Source organism: Chiloscyllium punctatum, chromosome 40 (assembly GCF_047496795.1).
Source record: "Chiloscyllium punctatum isolate Juve2018m chromosome 40, sChiPun1.3, whole genome shotgun sequence".
Taxonomy (NCBI): Eukaryota; Metazoa; Chordata; class Chondrichthyes; order Orectolobiformes; family Hemiscylliidae; genus Chiloscyllium; species Chiloscyllium punctatum.
The window spans coordinates 65,068,118-65,090,651 of record NC_092778.1 but is presented as its reverse complement, the minus strand read 5'-3'; the positions used below and the strand labels follow the sequence as shown (position 1 = coordinate 65,090,651).

General features: G+C 37.2%; 1 protein-coding gene across 5 annotated transcripts in view; it reads left to right on the top strand.

The window, feature by feature from the left end:
• The window catches only part of LOC140464712 (meiosis regulator and mRNA stability factor 1), a 56,216-nt gene that overhangs the window by 6,349 nt on the left and 27,333 nt on the right, over positions 1-22,534 (top strand). For 2 of the 5 annotated variants that reach the window (XM_072560154.1, XM_072560151.1), the window contains exons 2-14: positions 129-350; positions 1,667-2,332; positions 4,121-4,292; positions 5,871-6,094; positions 6,455-6,572; positions 7,128-7,300; positions 8,430-8,864; positions 15,455-15,615; positions 16,031-16,189; positions 16,436-16,628; positions 18,983-19,161; positions 21,584-21,664; positions 22,246-22,482. In XM_072560154.1, coding sequence (XP_072416255.1) covers positions 195-350; positions 1,667-2,332; positions 4,121-4,292; positions 5,871-6,094; positions 6,455-6,572; positions 7,128-7,300; positions 8,430-8,864; positions 15,455-15,615; positions 16,031-16,189; positions 16,436-16,628; positions 18,983-19,161; positions 21,584-21,664; positions 22,246-22,482 — 2,954 coding nt within the window. In that variant the 5' untranslated portion in view covers positions 129-194. The remainder of the gene's footprint in view (positions 1-128; positions 351-1,666; positions 2,333-4,120; positions 4,293-5,870; positions 6,095-6,454; positions 6,573-7,127; positions 7,301-8,429; positions 8,865-15,454; positions 15,616-16,030; positions 16,190-16,435; positions 16,629-18,982; positions 19,162-21,583; positions 21,665-22,245; positions 22,483-22,534) is intronic. The other 3 variants (XM_072560152.1, XM_072560156.1, XM_072560153.1) reach the window with 3 other exon arrangements.

Genomic DNA, 22,534 nt, shown 5'->3' with positions numbered 1-22,534 from the left:
GTCAATATTAAGTTGACTTGCTGTTGCAGGTTTTAAACTGGGGCAGGCTTGGGAAAGCCAAATGCAAGCTAGAAACTTAGTGAAGCTGTTTCTTTATTTCCTTCCAACAAAATTTGCTTTTTTTTAAGTGCAGGAAGGAAGAATGAAAGGAAGGACGGATGAGAGGATGCTGAGGAAGTATCTAAGATTATATAATGGATGGAAACAGAAAGGAGAATTCCTTCTGTGGTAGGCCTGTTGGATGGCTGAATCAACCAGACGATGATGGCAGTGTTTCAAAACCTTGGCTCTGGAAAATCTCCAATTGCTTTTCAACAGTTGAACAGATATTGCCAACCAGTAGCAAAACGGTAACTTCTCTTTGCAGCTTATATCTACTATTGTGCCATAAATTATAACAGCTAATACAATTACTTGACCCCTCTAATAGGAATATAGCATCCTGCAAAATGGAGTACTATCAATTTCATTTCGTTTCACTGAATTTTTCTAGAAAATAAAGATATAGAATTTAATTTTAATTTTGCATAAACTGAACATATTTCATTCGCGTAATTTAAAAAAAACAATACGTTGGCAGAGGTATAAACAAAGTTTTGTCATAGTAAGTGTTCTCCTCCACGTAAGAAGAGATATTGTCCATTATCATCGGTGCTCATTACCGTGTAACAAATTTTCTTTTTTCACAAACACAGTTGAATCTTTCACCCTAAAAAATCAATTTCAAAGCAGTTGGAAACCTTGAATTATTTGTTGTTGTCACTGAATTCTGTATAATACTGGTAGTTGTTGCATTAGAAATTTTCAGTGTAAATTGTCGCATTGCATTACCTACTTGCTGGTACAATAACTGAAATTTGAAACTGGTATTTTTGTTAAAATATATTCTTGTACAAGTTATTGAGTAACAACACTGCCATTCAAGGATAGATGCGTGTATAGGAGATGATTTGTTTAATAATTTTGATGAAAGTAATTATTCCACATCATCAGGATTGCACAGTATGGGTGAATAATCAAGAATTTGGGATTGCTTACAGATGGGGCATCATAGCTGTAATATTTCTGTGGCTAGAAATGGGGGAACATATTCTACATCAAAATACTTTAATTGGTGAATTGATTAATGTTTTTCATTGTATATGGATCTATAAAGTAAGACACATTACAATGAATATCTACATAATTTCCATGATATTATAAACGTTAATGCTGTACTAATGTTGAACAAGTTTAGCTTATTTACACTGGTGTTCAGAAGAATGAGGGTGAAGTTCATAAGATCATCAATGATTTTGGCATAGAAAAGATTTTTCTATTTTCAATGAGTCCAGAGCCAGGGATCACTGTTTAAAAAAGGGGTTCTCCCTTTTAGGACAGGTGAGAAAAAAATATTCAGAAGATTTTGCAACTTTGGAACTCTTTTCCTCATAATTGTGGAAGTAAAACCATTAATACTTTTAAGCTGAAGGCAGATAGATTCTTGTCAGGTAGAGGAATCAAAGGTAGAGGATTTTGAAACACAAACAGATAAGCCATGATTATACTGAAAGACAGAGAAAGCTAAAAGAGCCGAATGGCCTGCTTTTCTCCTAATTTGTATGTTTGTTTATATGTACCATAAAATTCCCTACTAATCCTGAGTATTTTGTCTTTCTTTCCCTAGAAAAATTGCATGGAGAACAACAAACCCAAGTTAGAATTGAAGGACTTTCCACCTCCCTCCCAACATGCTATTCCTACTTTCATTGCAAGTGCTCCACCTTCTGACATTCAGGCCTTTCATGAGCAGCAGTCAACTGGCACGAAAGTAAGCTGCTGTCCTCATTGTGGCAATGAGGCTTCTTGCTCCCCCCCCACTTCCAATGGTGGTGGTTGCATTCACTCTGTAAATGGTGGAGCTTTAGAACACACAAATGCTGGAACAGTCACATGTCAGATAGGCTCAAGGCCTACTTTCCACTCATCCAAATCTTGTAAAGTGGCTGTAAGTAATGATGGTTTAGCTGGCCCCTATTTAGAGAATGCTGTCTCTGGTTGTCAGCTTCAGCCACCTCAATCCCAGCACCTGTCCTGTTGTGGAAATCTCTTCAAACAGCTGCAACCTTTCCATAGCAATGTCCACAAGCAGCATCAAACTCCATTGCAACAAAACTACAGTGCATCCAGTTTTTTTTCCTGCATGGAACTCACAGGTGGGGTTAGTGGGCACTTGGAAGATCGTATGAGTCAAGCTGAGCTACCTAGACGTGTTTGCACTCACTCTTTACAGTTACACATGGCACCTATGTTTCTGAAGGGTTCACATTGTTGTGATGATTGTTTAAATAAGGTTAGTATAATTTCATTAACTTCATTTTATTTCATTTAACATTAAAATGATAAGTAAACTTTTAGAAACCGTTTACCTTCTTAAGCTTTGAAGCTTGAGTTCAGTTTTTAAAAGCTGGCAAGTTTCCACATGAGCAAATAGTTCACCTTACAAGAGATGTATTAATCTTTATAGCATATGAATTATTTATGCAATATGTAATGGATGTTTTTATGTTGTAATGACATTCAGCAGACTAGATCTTGAAAATGTGAAAAAAATATACAGTAATGGCACATAAATAGCTCTTGGCATAGGCACACCAATAACGCTGTTACATAAAGAAAACATCAATACCAATAAAATTCTGATTTTTTTTTGCTGTTCTGCATAACCTTACCTCCATTCTCCATCTTTAATTGTAACTGAGAAAGTATTTACACCGTTTGTTCTTCTAATAGAACAAATTCACTGTCTGCATTTTGAGTGTGGATCACAACACAAACCTTGTATATCTGTAAATATTAATAATTAAAATCATAATATTGTAAAAATGAACTACTTTTTTATAAAGCCGTACAATCCCTACAGTTCATTCGGCCCATCTGGTCCGCACAGACTCTCAGATGAGCATTCACCCAGATGCACCCCAGCTCTGTAATGCGACATTTCCCATGGCAAATCCACCCAACCTGCACACCCTGAACACAATGGGCAATTTAACATTTCCTGTCCACCTAATCTTCAGGCTGCAGGAGGAAACCAGAGCACACAGACATGCGGAGAATGTACAAACTCCACATGGTCATCTGAGGATGGAATTGAACCCAAGTACCCAGCACTTTGAGGCAGCAGTGCTAACCATTGAGCTACTGAAGTGGAGAATTTGTTTTCTCATCTTATTCAAAATGTATACTGCATTACGTAAAACCCTATTCCACCCACTCCTTACTCCATGTTATTCTCCTTTATTCTAAAATGGACATCAGTTTATGGTTCTACTGACGTATGTGCAATAATTAAACCAGTTGAGTATTAATAGCATGCTGTTTAACCACTCAAGGGTCGTTATGTTGTGAGCTTGATCCTATCTTTCTTATGATGTCAGTATATATGCACTTTAGAGAGCAGAAATTGCAGATTGGAATCCAGAATGATTTTGCTTTAAGCCACATAGTGTAGGAATTCAAAGATTAATTTTTGGGACTGTTGCTGGTGGTTTGAAATTAGTTATAACAGCCCTTTTATGTTTATTATATCAGACATTTTCCCACTGTAACCGTTATAGAGATTATTATTTCTTCTCTTTTGGAAACTGTTCACTGTGATCAGCTTGGCAATCCTTCCAAAATCACCTCACAAGTACTGCCACCAGCATTTGTGAGTTCCCTAACCACATCTCACCACAAATTGGGACCTGGGAACAAAAATTCCATCCCTGGTCTATTATCTTAAATATTCATCTATGTTCATGAAATTTTGTAGTGACACTAAAAAAAATGCATTTTAATACAGGACAGGACAAATTGAGGAAATAAAAATTATATAATTTCTGATTATTGTTTGCTACTTCAAACAAGAAGTTTCCAGTTGATATTCAAACATGAACTCTCTGTGAAAGTTTGACCAACTGACTTTATGGGTATTATAAAAGCAGACAATCTTTATTTTGTCTATGACATAAAAATTAACGTGTGCTTGATGTTCTGTTTGTAAGAATAATCATTTTATATACTTGTCTTGACAGTAGGTTGCTTTGCGTGCCATCTGAAGAGTTGCCCTTGTTTCCTTTCTTAAATCTATTTACAGCCACCCAGACGTCCTGCTATAGATGTTAAAAAGATTTGGCCACATATTGCTCCTCCTGCTCAGTCTGTTCCAGTCCCCGTGTCGTTGTGCAATGGTATTCAAACAGAAGGTCAAACTGCAGAGACATCGATGTTAACAACAGGAAACTTGGGTCGCCAGCCACCAAAGTTTGGTATGTGTGACTGTATTATCCTTGTTTCTGTTTTGTTACTGTTTCCCATTAAGGTCAACTTTTGCTTTAAAAATAAAGTAGGGAGTTCAATATCAATCATTATTTTCTACATTGAGAACCACCACTGACTCCTCAAAAAAATGGTGTATTTCTTAGGAAGGCTAGTCAGAGGAAGAATTCAGTTTTTTTGAGACCCTGCTACATTCCTTGTGATCAGCACTCCAAAATTACAAAGCTGAATGAACAACTGGGAAAAAAAAACACACAGATGGAGAGCACTTAAATTGTAAGTTACATCAAGGAAAGCAAACTCTTAAAAAAAAAAATGAGATTGCTAAGTGATGATTTTTCATGGGTAAGCAGTGATGCATATATGAAGGACACATCACAACCAATTTTAATATTCTCTGGACATGATTTTAGGGAGAATTAAAGGAAAGAAAAACAGTGACTGGTCTCTCCACCCATGATCCCAACCCTCTCTTCCATTCCCTTATTCTACCCCAGCAGTGAAATACATAGGGATGTTATAGCTTGCCTGTGCACAGCTTGCAGAGCACAGATCAGGATCAAAGTGGACCTTAAGTTCCACAGTGACAGGCAAACTTTGAGCAATAAGGGGAACAGGCTGTAGAAGACCATGGTGTGGCCTGTTGTTGTAATGTCCATGAATGGCAGTCAAGAAGTGTGCTTTCTCGGTTGTGTTGTCCCAGCCAATTTTTCAGATTCTATTTGTGCTCTTCCCTAGACTGATTGAGAATGATGATCATGTCTAACCAGACTAAGTTAGAACTTATGGAAGATTAGGCATTTGCTTTTCACTATTGATAATTTTGTATTGAATTTTCAATATGTACTCTCTTCCTTGAATTCCTTTAGTTCCATCCAAGTAAGCTTTTCAATTAATAACACATTCTGTTGAATTTTGTTAGGCAGCATTTTGATGATCGTTGTTTCGGTTATCAAATCATTGTTGTTTCTTTGATTTTTTTTGAATGAATTCCTTCAATAACTAAATCACTTCTTTTCATAATTTTGTTGACATCTATAAGTCAGCTTAATACCTAAATGACAACTTGTTGCTCACACATTTAAGGTCAAACCTCAATTGTTGTATTCAAATGTATATAAGTTAGTTTAATTCCAAGAGTCTGATGATTCAGCTGAAAGAATGAAAACTGACAACCTGCAAACAGTGAGATTCTTTTTATATTCATTTTAAATGAAAAGAATACCTCAAAGCCAGTTAAAAACTTCAGTTGTGCAAGTAAAGCTGTTGTCAAAATACCTTTTAGCAAGAAAACCATTTTGCTTCATTTATGTGCCCTTCCAGAATATTACTTATGTCAGTTTCATTTCTTAGCATATTGTACTAAAAGTGTTCTGATTGCCATTGAACGTTCATATGACAAAATGTGTTGGAAACCCTCATTAATAACAGTTAATTACAATTGAATACACAGTCTAATGTTTATAATATCTTTGAACTATTAATGAAATGATAGAGGAATGGTGTTTTAATTAGCAAGGAAGGTACACTTGAAAATATGGTTCTGATTGTGGGATTTTTGTTTGCAGGATCATCTGATGTTGGTACAGTAGGGCAGCAGGAGAATCTACCTCCCATTGGGGTATTTTGGGATATCGAAAATTGTTCTGTCCCCACAGGACGATCAGCTATGACGATAGTACAACGAATCCGGCAGCAGTTTTTTCAAGGCCATAGAGAGGCAGAATTCATGTGTGTATGCGATATTAGCAAAGAGAACAAGGAAGTTATCCAGGAACTTAACAACTGCCAGGTAATACAGCTATATAACCTGCTAATACCAAACAACTGTACTTCCTGAGTATTATAGTGTGCTGTAAGTTATACATATAAATCTTTTAAAGCATAAAATGATTAATTTTTCTCGTATTTTAAACTTTTAGAAGGTTGGTGAATGTATTGTAATGACTTTTGCATTCAGTTAAATATTGCCCAAATTTTAAATTTCATTGACTTGAAAAGTATATGGGTTGCAAAGTGAGTGTTCAGTCTGATTGTGTCAGGTTAGGTGAACTGTACTTCCCTTGTTCTTTATTCATCCCCCTAAGTTATCAATATGAGACAGAACTTGTATTTGTGATTAAAAGTTACTGTTTTATCACCTTTGTTGTAGGTGACAGTTGCACATATCAATGCAACAGCAAAAAATGCTGCAGATGACAAACTTCGACAAAGTTTAAGAAGGTTTGCTGACACTCATACGGCTCCGTCCACTGTTATTTTGGTGTCTTGTAAGTAATTTGTGTTGCAAAATTCTTATTTTTATTTGGAATATTTATCATGAGAGGAAAAGCTTTCAGAAAGCAGCTTGGTCGTGTTGTTTGTCTCAGTGAAATATACAAATATTGAATGAACACTGCTAAGCATCTAACCATTTTAAGTTTGGAGTTTCAGAATGGTTGGAATGATAAAAATAGTTTTATTTTGTAACATAGTAGCTCGTGTGTGTGATATCCTTTTATGATGAGGAGCCGGTGTTGGACTGGGGTGGACAAAATTAAAAATCACACAACATCAGGTTATAGTCTAACAGGTTTATTTGGAAGCACTAGCTTTCAGAGCACTGTCCTTCATCAGGTGGAGGTCGTGGCAAATTTTGCAAAGACGTAATTGTTTAACTGTTTAAATTTGTGTCACCCTTTACAAACATTTCTCAATAAATTTCTGAGCAAGAGTGAACATTGAGGAAACTGTGTCCAGGCTTTTGTAGTTCAAAATAGAAAGCTGAGTTTGATTTTGGTCAGAAGTTATTTGTTTTAATGATTATGACTTTTATCATTTTGCAGCTGATGTTAATTTTGCCCTCGAACTGAGTGACCTTCGACATCGACATGGTTTTCAGATTATTTTGGTACATAAGAATCAAGTTTCAGATACACTTTTACAACATGCACATAAGCATTTCAAATTTGAGGAATTTGTTTCTAATCTACCGCCAAGATTACCAGAAAAGACACCAGTAAGTGTTTTCTAAATTGTCCAATTTATAATTAACAAATGATTGAAATCTCGAGAATTAAAGTCAAATGAGACTTAAAAGCATTGGTTGTTAGGAAAGCCTGCCCAATCCACAACAGTTCATTTGTCTGATACAAGCTGGAGTTTTCTTTACCTTATTACAAAATTGTATTTAAAATGATATATCTGAAATAATTCCCTCAAAGGATTATATTTTGGTAGTAACAGAAACAAATTGCTGTAAAGACTTAGCAGGTCTGGCAGCATCTGTAGAGAGAAAGCAGGCCTAATGTTTTGTGTCTAGTGACCCTTCTTCAGAACTGATGATAATGAGGAAAAGGTTGATATTCATGCAGAAGATAGGGAAGGGGAGGACTAAACAATTAGTGGAGGTGGAGCTGAAAGAGAGAAAAACAATTGGACAGACAAAGGAGTGCATAAAGTTTTGCTGTGTAGAGATTGGGGTAGGGACATGGAGAAGATGCTCAAATCGTAAATACGTTCATCTCGAGTCCTAACCCCAATCCCCAAATACCAAGCCTTGTAATCACATGGACTGCTACCACACTCGACCCATCGTCAGCAACTTAAATTCCCATTAGTAGCTAGTAATTTTCCAAGCTAGTCTTTACACATTCCTTTGTCTGTCCAACTGTGTTTCATTCTCTAACATCTCTCTCTCAAACACACATGCACGCACACACCCTCCTCTCTGCAAATGGTGCCACACCTGAATCTTTCCAGCAATTTCTGTTTTCTTTCTGATTTCTTGCACATGCAGCATTTTGGTTTGTTGTTTTATATTTTGGTAGTTTTTAATGGGAATATCTCATAGGAATATGTTTGGGTGTAATCTGAGGGTTTGACTATCTGATCAGTAAGGCTGTCTTTTTCCTGTAACATTTATATCCAAACAACTTTGGTTTTTATATTGGTAATTCTGATGCTTGGAAGTCATGGTGTTTCAGTTAGAAGTAGTTGAGTTGCAACATCTGTCAGTTCTTTGAAAGATATATTCACAAACTAAGGTTGTTGTCCACTTTGCTTTTTAGTTAAGAATAAAAATTGATATCTCATTCACCTTGTTTCCTCATGCTGTTGCTGACTTATTCTTATTTATTACTCTTCAGCAATGTCATACTCTTCTGTATGTATACAATTTACCACTCAACAGAGACAGCAAACAAGTAAGCAACAGGCTGCGTCGTTTGTCTGACAATTGTGGTGGAAAGGTTTTAAGTATTACTGGTGGCAGTGCAATCCTTCGTTTTACAAGCCAAGAAAGTGCTGAACGTGCACAGAAACGTATGGAGAACGAAGATGTATTTGGCAACAAGATCCTGGTATCATTTACCCCAAAAAATAAAGATCTTTGTGAGAGCAAAAATAACTGCCTTATGGCTGAAAAAGCAAAATCTCCTAAAAAGGCAAACAAGATGACCAAGCTGTCTCAGCGGAACAAAGGCCTTGATGACCCATTACCGAACAGTAAAAATTCTACAGTGAAGAATTTGCAGGCACCCCAAGCATCAGCCATTAAAGACAACAATGTCAGAAGTTTACAGGTAAATGATTAGTTTAATGCAAGGCAAATTATATTTGGGCCATTAGGAAGGACAATAAGATATTGCTGTGACCAGTTTGTACAAATGGCAAGAGAATGGAAAATCCTCAGTGTAATAAGAATAGCAGTCTACATCAGCTTCCAGTGCAGTATAAATCATCAGGTGTGATTCATTTGGGGCTTGCAGTGATACAATATAATAAAACTGAGGTTGGAAATTGAGTCTGACCAAAAATGTTAACATGCTGAGTTGCAGACACGTGGAGAATAACAAGATGCCAGGGTTAATCCCCATTTTCTACTCTTTGTTGATGTCCAGAGATCCTGTTGAAAGTTTATACTTGTGGACCAATAAATGAAAAGAGCTGGGACTAGGCTGTGTTTTCCCCCCCCCACCCACCAACTCACATAGTCCGTCAATTCTCACTCTTAAATTTAATGAGCACTTGGGAAATGTCTTGGAGAGCAACCCTCATGAGTAGTCATTGTTGTCATGAAAGAAATAGACATGAAAGAAATGAAAGAAAGAAATGCAAAATGGAATGAAGAAAGTTTGTTTGTTCTTTCAGGTCTGACTTTTCACAAACATTTGTAATCCAAACTATTTTCTGTCAAAATATGTCTGTTTATGTCTCGATGTTCTTGCAATATTCTTGCACCAAATAGTGCCAAACAAAACAGATTAAATTAAACTTTGCAAGACTTCACTGTGTTTAAATCAGTGCCACATTTGTCTACATGACTTCAGCCCAAAACAATTAATTGTGTATGAAGATATCTTAATTAATATGGTTCATAAGTGCATTTTCTTTATTTACAAATACCATTTCTTCTGTACTGTTTGTTAGGATATACAGATCAGAAACAAAAGACACCATTTGGCCCCACGAGTTGGCTCTAATTAATTGGCTGATCTAATTTCTAAATACTCTCACCTAGCCTGAAAACTTTTTAAACTGCTTGTTTATCAGGACTCTATCTACCTCTGCCTTAAAAATATTCAAAGTGTACTGCTACCAGCTTTTGAAGAAGAGAATTCCATCGAATCACAGCCCTCTGGAAAAAAAAACAATTTTTCTCTTTTTATTTAAACAGTGATCCTTATTTTAAGATTTCTTATCCTTTCCACATCAATGCTGTCAGGACTCCTCAGTATTACATATGATTCAATAAAGTCTAAAATCATCTCTTACTCTTCTAAACTCTAGCTGAGACAAGTCTAACCTATCCATCCTTCTTTTGTAAGGCATCCTCTTCATTACAAATACTAGTAAACCTTCAGCAAACTACTTTCAAAGCATTTACATCTTTTGTTAAATCTTGTATACAGTACTTTGGATGTGGTCTCAGTAGTGCCCGATATAACCGAAGCATCACTTTACTACTGCTGAATTCAATTTCCCTTGCAAAGTTGTTTTCCTAATTAATTGCTGTAACTAATGTGTACTACATGCTTGAGGACACTCCGATCACTCTGCATCTCAAAGCTCCGCAATTTCTCATTATCGAGATAATATGCTTTTTATTCTGTGAAAATGGACAATTCCACAACTCCAAATTATTCTCCATTTGCTGAATCTTGACCCACTGACTTAACATATCTATTTTCATCACGTCCGAATGATTTCTTCACAACTTACTTTGTGACCGATCTTTGTGTCATCAAATTAAGCAACCATATTTTGGGTCCCTTCAGCTCATTAATCTAAGTTGTAAAATGTTTAGATCCCAATACTGATCCCTGTGATATCACCTGGCAACTAGAAACAGATACATTTATGTCTACTCTGTTACCTAGCCAATCTTCTGTCCCTACATTATGGCATTTTTTTTGCAATAACCTTTTGATATGGCACCTTATCAAATGCCACCTGCAACTCTAAGTATAATACAACAACACTGGTTAATGTTTATCCACAGTACCTCGCCTCTTCAGAGAATTTCAGTAAATTAGTTAAATATGACTTCAGTCCATGAACCTCTTCCTCATCACACTTTGGATGTTATGCAAATTAAAAAGCTTATTGCTTAACTTGCCAGAAGGATATGATTTTCACTTTAAGCTACCTATAATTTCTTCATCATTTATTGGATTATTTAACTTTAAATTGGTTCATATGTATTAGCATAAATATGACATCATCGTTTATTTGCACATTACATTCTAACATGCATTATATTGGATTGCTGCCTTATGCTGTAGAGAAGTATGTTCAATTCTAAAATAATAGTTGAGATATCACGAGGTAGAAACCACCCAATGTGTAAGTGAGGAGTCACTGTGAAATAAGTTTGTTCTCTTCAGTTGGAAGGATGGATGAAATTATACAATTAATATGTTTTTCACAGTTAACTTCAAAATATTTTAGTTTTTCCCATTGGCTTTGTATTAGTGACTCAAAGGACTTCATTTCTGTAATTAGTTTCTTTATAACTTTCTAGATTTAATTTGACATCTAACTGTATCAGCACTTATTAAAATAGACCAGGATTGTTGGAAATAAGCAATGTAATCAACAGCTGAACATTACCTTCTTGACACCTGCATGTATTTTTGTATGTAAATTAACAAGCCAAGAACAGCAAATGAGAAGTGCAGTTCAATTAATCCTTAATCAGAGGAAACCATTTCCTAAATATAATGCTGCATGTAAATCAAATGTTGTTAATTTGTTAATGTGATGCAGGTGTACTACATCAAGAGGCAGGGGGGAAAAAAAAAGGAGAATGACTAGCGAGCTGGTCTTGGTACATATATTCCTTGCTGCTGAGCAACTAAGTTGGTGGTTGTTTGCCCATAGTGTGGAAGTTTAGGGTCCAATGTAGTGTTTGAGCTGTATGCTTAGCCATTTCATTTGGAAGCTTTTAGTCCTCTGGTAGACCTGCTATTATGTCAAATATAGGGGTTGCTGTTAAGTGGTTTTTCAGGATGTGAATACTGAATTTTATCAATGTTTCTATCAGGTTACTATAGTTTGGCAGGTTTCAGTAGCCACAAATGGAATTTTAGCAGGTAACTTTTCATTAATTTAATTTCCATTACTTTTGAATTAATAGTAGGTATTTGTCTGACACTAGAAGTGAGCCATATACTATGGGAAAATGGAAATGTTTGACTTCTGAAGTGATCTGCAGTTCACCAAGTGGGTTTTAAGTGTTTGGACCACATGTAGTGGTTTTATGATCTCCTCTGTTCCAAGGCTTGAGGGGAGAACCAACTTGGCTCATGGCGTTCAGTACACGGCTGGACTTAACATGGCTTTCGATAGCTGTAAGAGCCATCTGCTGTAAAGATCAAAATGATTAAAACAAAAAATGATTAAATGTCAAAAACTTTGAAAAGGATATCAACTGTTGGATGATTGAGTATGGCTTCCAATATTCTAGTACTTCTGTTGAGATGAGGGAAGGTTTGAGAATTAAATAAGAACTGTTAGCCACAGTGGCAGACCTGTGAGATTGCCATAGTTTTGCCAGAAATTCTGGTTGCTTTTAAAAAAAACCCTTTTGAGCACCGAAGTTATTTATGAACTGTGATTATCACTAAAGTTCTGGAAGAGGAGAATGAATGAATATTTCTGTACGTGACTTGACTGGGGCATCTAGCTGAATCTTGAAATTGACGACAGCAGAATGATTTGAACCAGGATAGGATTGAAGTAGGAACAAGAGTTTCTGCTCAGGGAAGAGAAGCTTCCTTTTGAGAAGCCATTGTGATATCCAGAAGCTCGGAGACTGTTAAATATCAGCTGGAGAATATTAATGGGAGAACTCTATACTAGCTGAGAAGCATTCTAGGTCTGCAGAAAGACCTACAGAATGTAAGTATTGGAGAACGAAGCGGTGCTCTAACTTGCAAGAAACTGAATCATAAGCTGGAAGGAAAGCAAGTAAGCTTATAAAAATAATTGCTGGAGAGGTGGGGGATGGAGATTTGGTTAGTTACCCTACCCCCTAGAGCCAGGTGGCACTGTGCAGTCTCAAGATAAAGTAGCTTGACTATTGGAATGATAATTGTAAAAGGACAACAACATGTTAATATCAAGTCAGATAAACATCAATTCTACATGCAGCGAAAACTTCACCATCACTTGTGAACTTGATCAAAATTGCAAAAATGTAGTTGTCGGATGTCAAGTTGATGGGATGATAATTGCCAGTAATATGTGCAAAGCTGAGACCCCAGTACAGGGAGAAGAAAGATTGACAGTTCCAAATGGTAGCTACTAAGCAAAATGCACTCCAATTCAGCTGAATTAAGTCAAAATCTTTTACTGGTATCCTTCCTTCATGTTTTGAGTTTTTCACACTACACACAGCAATTTGATTTCTGTACTTTAAGCTTTAGTACACTGATATGCTCTCCAGGACTGTACTTCCTCTTAAAGAGTTCCTGAATCCTGTGGAAGTAATTAATTTTGCAATATCGAGTCCAAGGCATAGTTTGATCTAATTCAATGCGTTGCAGGAAACTGAAAACCTTAACAGTCAGGGAGACGGCTATCATTAAGTGTAGAGTTGGTGATAACAAAGGAGTTTGTCATTATCTAGAAGGATGAGAGAATAGAGATACTGAGCTGCATCTTTGCAAGTAAGATCAAGGATCATGAGCTAATTGAGCTGAATAGCTGCTCATGAGTTGTCAAATACAGACCTTGACTGAAGTGTGGAGAAAATCTCCTCTTAACTGACTGCCTTGTCACTGTTAATTGCTACTTATGCTACTAGTATTGAGCAAGCATTCATCAATGACTCAGGGAAAACATCTTTTAATTTCACATGCTGTACCTGACAGACCTGATGAGCAGCAATGGTCCTTAGTTCTGGATTAGTGGTGCTGGAAGAGCACAGCAGTTCAGGCAGCAATGCTTCCGGCTCACTGCCTTTATTCCTGATGAAGGGCTTTTGCCCGAAACGCCGATTTCGCTGCTCGTTAGCTGCTGCCTGAACTGCTGTGCTCTTCCAGCACCACTAATCCAGTATTTGGTTTCCAGCATCTGCAGTCATTGTTTTTATCTCAATGGTCCTTAGTTCATGTGTAGAATTTGGATTCTTTATACTGCATTTCCAAAATAACACATCACGCTGTTGCCTCGGCCTTTCCATTTGTTGGAGGAAAATGAAATTGCTGACAAAATCATTAATGAAAGTCAGATATCTAGAACGAATCTGATATCTAGTCATTGTCAGCAATCACTTGCTAATGCGAGTGATTGTCCACCTATGCAATTGTGTCACTGGTCATGGACTCTGGATCTTTGTGACTTTTTGGCAGGTGTTTCTGGGAGGTGGAATTAGTCCTTGACCTTGAGATAATTGGCATTCCTTTCTCGGTTCCTTTTCTGTACTTCCCTTCACAGATGGATGTTCTTGAAGAATTGCGTCCCTTCATACAGAGTTTCCTTCGAGTCAGTTTCTTCTGAAGAAGGAACACCCACATGTTATCTCTTCAGGGAGGCTTTGAAATGCTTTCTTTATCCTCTCGTTCAAGTGTCTTCCTTGAATTGGGCAAAGGAGATTTACTTTGGCAGTCAGAACTTGGGTACCTTAAGCATGTAACTGGCCTAGTGGAGTTGATTTCAGATGATTCTGGCCTCTGGTGCTATTAGCTGCTTCAGGGATGCTGATGTTGGTATGCTTGCCCTCCCAGGTGAATCTAGCCAGTGTCTGCAATGCAGTCTGAATGGCTGAATGCACACTAAAGGCATGGAAGGTAGTCCAGTGACTCATGTCACACCATACTCTTCAGTAGTTTGTAATGGTGGAATTACCATTACAACTCCTGAATACGTTAAACATTGTATGTGGTGTGTATGTGAGGATAGACTAGAATGAACAGTATGCAGTTGTGATTTTCAATGTAAACCAAATGTGTGTAACTTGCAAATGATCAGTGCAGGTTTTGTTTGTTTGCCACAAACAGGAACAGGAGTAAGTTGTTCAGCCCTTGGAGCCTGCTCCACCATTCAGTGGAATTGTGGCTGATACGACATTCCTCAGGCCATAGGCTTGTCGCAGTCAATGACTTCTATGATCCTATGTATGTCAAGGCTTGGGAGCAGAAGCAATTACCTTCACGTGGAATGGTAGGGGTGTTATACTGAGTCTCATGAAAATTGAACAAAATCATTTGTTTCCTTTAACCTGTGTACAATTTTCTGAACTTGTTTACCCTTTTATGCCAAGCCCGAGGGATTTGTCTTCAGTCTGTCAAATAGTAAAATTCGGACTTTGCATCTTTGGATGTTAATAAAAAAAAAGTAAGCTTAATGGCTATCACAGTGTGAAATAGTTGCAGTAAACTTTGAAGTTCAAGGAGGAATGATATTGCTGTGTTTAGTGACTGGAAGCATGGTCTTAAACAGAAAATTAGTTTTTTGCCCAGCTGGGTTTTAGCACTGTTCTGAGCCTATGGATCAGAGCAAAGCTGGGTTCCTCCATTTTATTTTAAAACTCCTTTTCATTTTGAAAATTGGTTGCAGTTTAGCCATATCGAAGGCTGGCTTTTCCCTGTTTTGATTTGGGTAGTCAAACACACATTCTGCCTCTTAAATTGCATGGTTGTAAGTGGCTATTTATTTATTTTCTAAGGAGCTCTGTGGTATGGAATCCAAAGTAAAACAAAGTGTACGTACCCAGAAGATCAAAAAGCAAGGATCTGAATCTCCTCCAGTTGGCAACTGCACTTCCATTTATTCCCCAGTCACTGCTAAAAATGTAGGAAATGGTGATTCGTTCAGTGGAAACATAAAGTGAGTTTTGTTTAGCATCTATAATTTAGCTGATTTTTACTTTGATTAACTTGAATAAATTTCATTTTTGATTGCGTGATTTTTGAAATTGTTTAAGCATAACTATGCTGACTATTGAGGTGAGTAGACACCAATTGCTTCACATAATTTCATTTAAATGAAGTTTGGTTATGGACTGATTTGCCTATTAAGTCCTTTTCATGCTGAAGGACTTGATACCTTCAATGTTAGTAATATACGAAATAAAAACTTGGAAATTCATAGTTTTTCACTTGAAAGAAATGGGACAGAGGTCTCTACTGAAACACAAATGTCAAATGTTAGTGCTCAAGTCTAGCGAGTATCATTCAAGTAGCTTTTAAAGGAAGTAACCTTTAAAACATAATTTAAAACCTGCCTTTTTTTTTAAAAATAGGAGCGAAACTCCATCTTCTAGAAGTTCTTTGGAATCTCCCATTGATAAAATTGAGAAGAAAGCTGACTTCCGTGTCAGTTCTCCTTCTGCTTTTTCTAAGCTGTCAGTTTCAAGACATAACACACCACCTGTTGCAGGTCATGGTACCTGGTCAACCAGGTAACTTTATTCGAACTTTTGTCTACCTCCCTTACTTTAAACACAGTTTACTTCATCCAAGAGTTGAAAGCAAACCTTTTAAAATTAATCACTGGTTTTAAAAAAAAAGGAAACTGGAGATAGCTGATCCTGATTTGTAACATCAGGAGGACAAATTCAGTGTTGAAAGTTTTGCATGAGCTATGCTTTTGTATGTCTGGTAAAGGTTTAATGTTACAACGTTTGACTGTTGTGTAATTATCTTAGGAGTCCGTCCCCAAGCCTTTCAAACAGATCCTGTTCAGTAAATGCAAATCCAGCAAACCAAACACACTATTCTGACCCTGACACTGGCCCGTTTGGAAATGGTGCAGTTGTACAAGTCAGCAACTTGGATTACCGAATGTCCAGAAAGGACCTGCAACAAATACTACATGAAATTTTCTTAAGGCACGGCAAGGTAAACTGGCTCAATACTTATTTGATTTTGTTTTTAGCTGTAATAGTGTTTTGGATCTGAGCGCTAATCCAATCAAACTATAAAGTTCTAAATGTCAGCCCAATATTAGTTGAAAAGTTTATGCTATTTTATAAATCCTGCGATTCAAGCCAGACGTACTCTAAACGTTTTATTGTGTTAGGATTAAATTCAAAATGTAAATTTCTAAGTCTGTTAAGGTCTGCATTGGAAATAATGAGAACCGTGAAAAACTTTAACACGCTTGAGCATTTGTTGGACAAAATTGCTTTTGGAAAAGGAAATAACTATTGTCTTGAGGTCAGGTTTGAAAATTTGCATTTTATGCTCGTGCATCAATATTTTATCCAGTGTTTATTAAAATGTTCATATTTATAGTGTTTTCTTGTACAGTGAGAATGAGTCTGATAATTGACTTGTAATGACATTTTAGCTTTTTCAAAAGTGAACTCACTGGCAGCAGATATTTTGCAAGTTACATACATTGTGGCATTGTTTAATTGTGGCAAAATAGTTTGCTATTACTCACTTTGATATTTTGAATATGCTCATTTTAATTGTTTTGGTCAACATTTTAGGTGAATCTTTTGTGTAGCAATGGAATAGTAATTTTTTTTGGTCACATTTAATGTTTAGTTCTCTCCTGAAACAGGAGTGCATTTATTGAGGGTAACTAAGTAAATTGCATTTTGTTGTAGATCTTTATCGTGAGGAGCAATAAAAGGGTCTGTTTACATAGTTTTTAATCTTGTGTTCAGTAGACAGCTAATTGTTATGGTTTTCCATTAGATCATGGATTTAATTCTGGTTTGGTTAATCCAGCTCATCAAATTAGATAAATTAAAATACTTGACAAAACCTTTTGGCAATGATGTTGTTATTCAAAACACTCTTTTTTTGGATTGCTAAATGTCATAGTCCTAGAAGTACTACACCGAAACACACCGTTCAGTCCAACTCGTCCATGCTGACCAGATATCCTAAATTAATCTGGTTCCATATCCCCGCTCAACCCTTCTTATTCACATCCATTCAGATGCCTTTTTAAATGTGGTAATTGTACTTATCTCCACCACTTCCTGTGTTAGTTCATTCCATACACGGTACCACCCTTTGCATGAAAAAGTTGTCCCTTAGAGCCCTTTTAAATCTTTCCCCTCTCACTCTAAACCGATGCCCTCTAGTCCTGGACCCCCCCCTGAAAATACCTTGTCTATTTAACCTATCCATGCCCCTCATGATTTTATAAACCTCCTATATGGTTGTCCCTCAGCATCTGCCACACCAAGGAAAACAACCGCAGCCTATTCAGCCTCTCCCTATAGCTCAAACCCTAAAACCCTGGCAACAGCCTTGCAGATCTTTTCTGAATCCTTTCAAGTTTCACACTCCTTTCCTATAGGAGGGAGATCAGGATTGCACACAATATTCCAAAAGTGGCCTAACCAACGTCCTGTACAACTGCAACATGACCTCCCATCCCAACTCCTATACTCGGTGCTCTGACCAATAAAGGAAAGTGTACCAAATGTCACCTTCACTATCCTATCTACCTGCAACTCCGCGTTCAACAAACTGAGCCTGCAATCCAAGGTCTCTTCGTTCAGCAACGCTCCCCAGGACCTTACCATTAAGTGTATAAATCCTGCCCTGTATTGCCTTTCCAAAATGCAGCACCTCACATTTACCTCAATTAAATTCCATCAGCTCCTTGGCCCGTTGGCCATCTGATCAGATCTTGTGGTACTCTGAGGTAACCTCCTTCACTGTCCAATGCACCTCCAATTTTGGTGTCGTCTGCAAATTTACTAACTAAACCATGTTCACATCCAAATCACTTATATCAATGACAAAAAGCAGTGGACTCAGTAATGATCCTTCTGATACCACTAGTCACTGGCCTCCAGTCTGGAAAGCAACCCTCCACCACCATCTGTCTTCTACTTTTGAGCCAGTTCTGTAAGAGTTGGGTGAGTGGGAGCCTTTGCTTGAAAGATGACTAAAACATCAACTTTCTTTTTCCTTTGCTACCACACCAGTTCAGAGATGTTTCATTTGCATGTAATGGCAACTGAAACCAGGCCTGGCATGATCAAGATGACACAGTACCACACCTGGTGCTTTTGACTATTTTAAGCATTAATGGGGGTAGTCTTGACTTTTGAGTTTTTATAATGTTTAGTTTATTCATAGCCTATAATTTTTATGTTCTAATTAATGATCAGCAGGGTTCTTGCATGAATAATTTAAAACCAAGTAGTTTTGTAAAGCTTAAAGAAAGCAAAACTATTCACTCAATTGAACTATAACTAGAGCTTTGTCTCAACGATATATAGGTAAAGAATGTCGAACTAAGCCCTCATACTGATTATCAGCTTAAGGCAACAATTCAGATGGGAAGTCTGCAGGAAGCGATCTTGGCTGTTAATAATTTGCACAGATACAAAATTGGAAGCAAAAGAATCCAAGTATCACTAGCTACTGGAAGTGCCAATAAATCACTTGTTTTACTTGGGTAAGATTGTTTTGTCTGTCTGTCTGTCCGTCCGTGAACCATTTACCATACGGGCCATTTCTAGGGAGAGGGCGGAGTGAGCAAAAGCAAATCTGTTAAGCCAAGCAGTGACCTCATTGGCCAAGTTTTGAAGAGATTATCCTCCACAGTCTGCAGAGGGGACATTCCTTGATAATCTGTAGCATTATTTGCCTCACCAAGAAGTTTGTGCTGTGTTAAGGCTCCATTGGTGGACATTGGCTGCAGAGGATCTCTGTGTCTTTAATCTGTTTAGCAAGGATCATTCCCACAGTAGATCAGTGTGCTGTTTGGCAGATCAAGTTTGTCATAAGGAATTGAGTGACTGCTAATTGATTAACAACTGTTTCCCATTGCTTGCGTCAAAAGATGCTTGCTTGTAGAACTTGCTTTAATTTGGGGTGGCAGTCTGGCAGCAGGTGGCTTGTGCATATCATCATGGCATTGGTAAGCAAGGTGTAGCACAAATAACAACCAGCTTGTGGGTTTTGTCAGTCATTATATGTCTAATGGCATACTATTTGGGTGGAGGAGATAGTTGATACCATATTTGAAATGAAGAGAGTTAACTACTTGTTTGAAAAAAATCACTTAATCTCCAAGTTGCTAATGATTAGAGGAAAGAGCTAATTGTCAATACATTGTTTAAAAATTTCATTTACAACGGGAGATTAGAAAACTGAACTTTAATCGTGACTGGGGCAGGAGTAGGCCATTAATTCGTCCAAGCATGCTCTGCCATTCTCGATAATGGCAGCAATGTCATAATCCTGTGCTATACCTGTATCCCTTTGATTCATTAATTGATTTCTTGTTACTAATCTCTAGTTTGAATTCACTTAATTGCTGCAGTTCTTTACCTCCAAAGCTGAAGGTCAAAAGCTCATCTGAAGAAGTTCTAACTCATCTCAGTCCAAACTGACTTCCCATTTGGGTTTGGGACTCTGTTCATGAACACTAAATCCTACTTTCAAAGGAAACATCTTTTCTACATTGACTTTATCTATCCCTTCTAAGAATTATACATGCTGCTGTGAGATCACTTCATCCTCCTTTTAAACTCGAGAATGCAGGCCCAGTCCCCTCTATAGAACAGTCCAACCATCCCAGGAATCAGTTTGGTGAATTGCACTGCCTCTGTGGCAAGTAGATCATTTTTAGGGAAGAGTTCCAGAACTGTAGTATCCAGGTGTGGTTTTAGTATTGCTCTGTGTATTTGAGGCAAGATTACTTTTTTTGGAGCATTCGAGTAAAGGAACAATAAAAATTAAGTGTTTGCTTTCTGAACCAATTGGTGCACTTGCATACTAGCTTTCAATTCCTTATGAACAAGGATGATTATATCACACTATATCCCTTTGGACATAAACACACTCTCCATTATAAAAATACTTTGCACCTCATTCCTTCTACCAAATTGGCTAATCTCTCCCTCGCCATATTACATTTTAACTACAGTCCTTGCTGGCTCACTTAGTCTGTCGAAATCCCCTTAAAGCTTTGCTGCATCCTCCTCACAACTCCTGTTTCTGTCAAATGTTGCATCATCGGCTAACTTGTAAATAATACAGTCAATCCCCACATCATAATTGTAGATTGTGATCTGTCAGAGCACAAGTGCTGTTCCTCGTGGTAACCCACTGGTCACAGCCTGTTAGCCTAAGAGTGATTCATTTATTTCTACTCTCTGCTTTCTGCCTGTAACCAGTCCCCAGTCCACACAAGTATATTACCATGTACTTTAATTTTGATTACTAACCACCTCCTGAGTGAGACATTGACAAAAGCCTCCCAGCAATTCCAGCCCTACATCTAGTTCTTCCATACTGACTCTGCCAATAAGATCCTGTCTCAACTCTATCACATTTGTCAAACATGATTTCCCTATTCATAAATCCATGTTGACTTGTTGCATTTGATACAAATCTGCTATGTGTACAAGCCCGCCTTAAAATTGGAGATATTTTTGAGGAGTTAAAGTAGGTCTCAACATATAGAGACAGCACAAATGACCACTAAACAATCTGATCAAAATAGTTTGTTCTTCACCTTGGTGAACACACTTTCTGTGCAACTGTCATGGCTACATCTGCGTGCTAATGTTTCTCAACTGGTTTAAACCCATTCTCTTACTCTTTGCAATATTGACTTGCCTTAACAAAAGGAAGCATTGCAGTCTGTTGCAGTGAGCAGTCCACGTTTTAAAGATTAGCAAATAAGAATAACTTTTATTTCAACTTTGAGGAAAGAATTCTGGTATCATAACCAAAGCCCCAGTAATCTGTAGTGGGATTGCTTTTGCTGACCAAGTAGTCCAAACAAAATCTTGCCAAAGTACTTGATAACTTGCGTAACGTCCTAACTTGATATTGTGTGCTGATTTGTGTTTATTATTTGATTACAGCTCTGAAACCATATCCATTTTGCAGGACGCCCCTGCATGTTGCTTGCCACTGTTCAAATTTTCAGAGATTTATGAAAAAAGGTACATAATAGTTACATGTCAGTGAACTGTTAGAACATTCAACTTATTGACACAATGATTAGTTTACTGGGTTCACCTGTTTGGTTGAGAAATGTGAGGGATACAGGAATAAGTTTAAAAGTTGAGACTTGCTTTATCCCAATATTGATATGGGAGGTGCCCCTTTCTCCTTAGGAATTTCTTATGTGAAAGAATTAAATTTCATTCACCTCAAATTTTAACTGTACCATTGTTTCAGTTTTGGCTAAACTACAGAATTCAACCACTCTTAATGTTTGCACCTCTTCAGTTTTGTGAGGATGTTAAATAGAACTTGAATGAAGTCTTCAAATATATTTGTTTGAAAGTTGGGAGTTGGTTGTAATTTTTATACTATGACAATTTTTATATTTCATTGACACTGTTAAGTTGTTTGGCAGATTGGAAAGTTTGTTTTTTATTATTAGATATTGTCCAATTCGGAGCTTATGTTCCAAGTACCAAGTTCATTTTGTTTATACATAACTTTTTGTGGCACCGAAACTGATTGATATGCTTCAGAAAACTAAGTGTTGAAGTAACTTGAATCTACCACCCTCTAGATTTGGACACAAGTTGTTTGTGTCAGATTTGTACAAGTTAACAGACACAGTGGCTATCCGTGACCAAGTGAATGGAAGAATGGTTTGTCTCCTGCCCAGCAGTCAGACAAGGCAGAGCCTTCTAAGTTCTGTATTATCATACGATAGTTCATCATCCAACTGCAGCCCAGTTATATTTGAGGAGCTTGAATACCATGAACCAACCTGCAAACAGCACTGCTCCAATAATGGCTATAAGTAAGATTCACATTTTTATATTTTATTAACAAATGCTTACTCTTCAATGGAA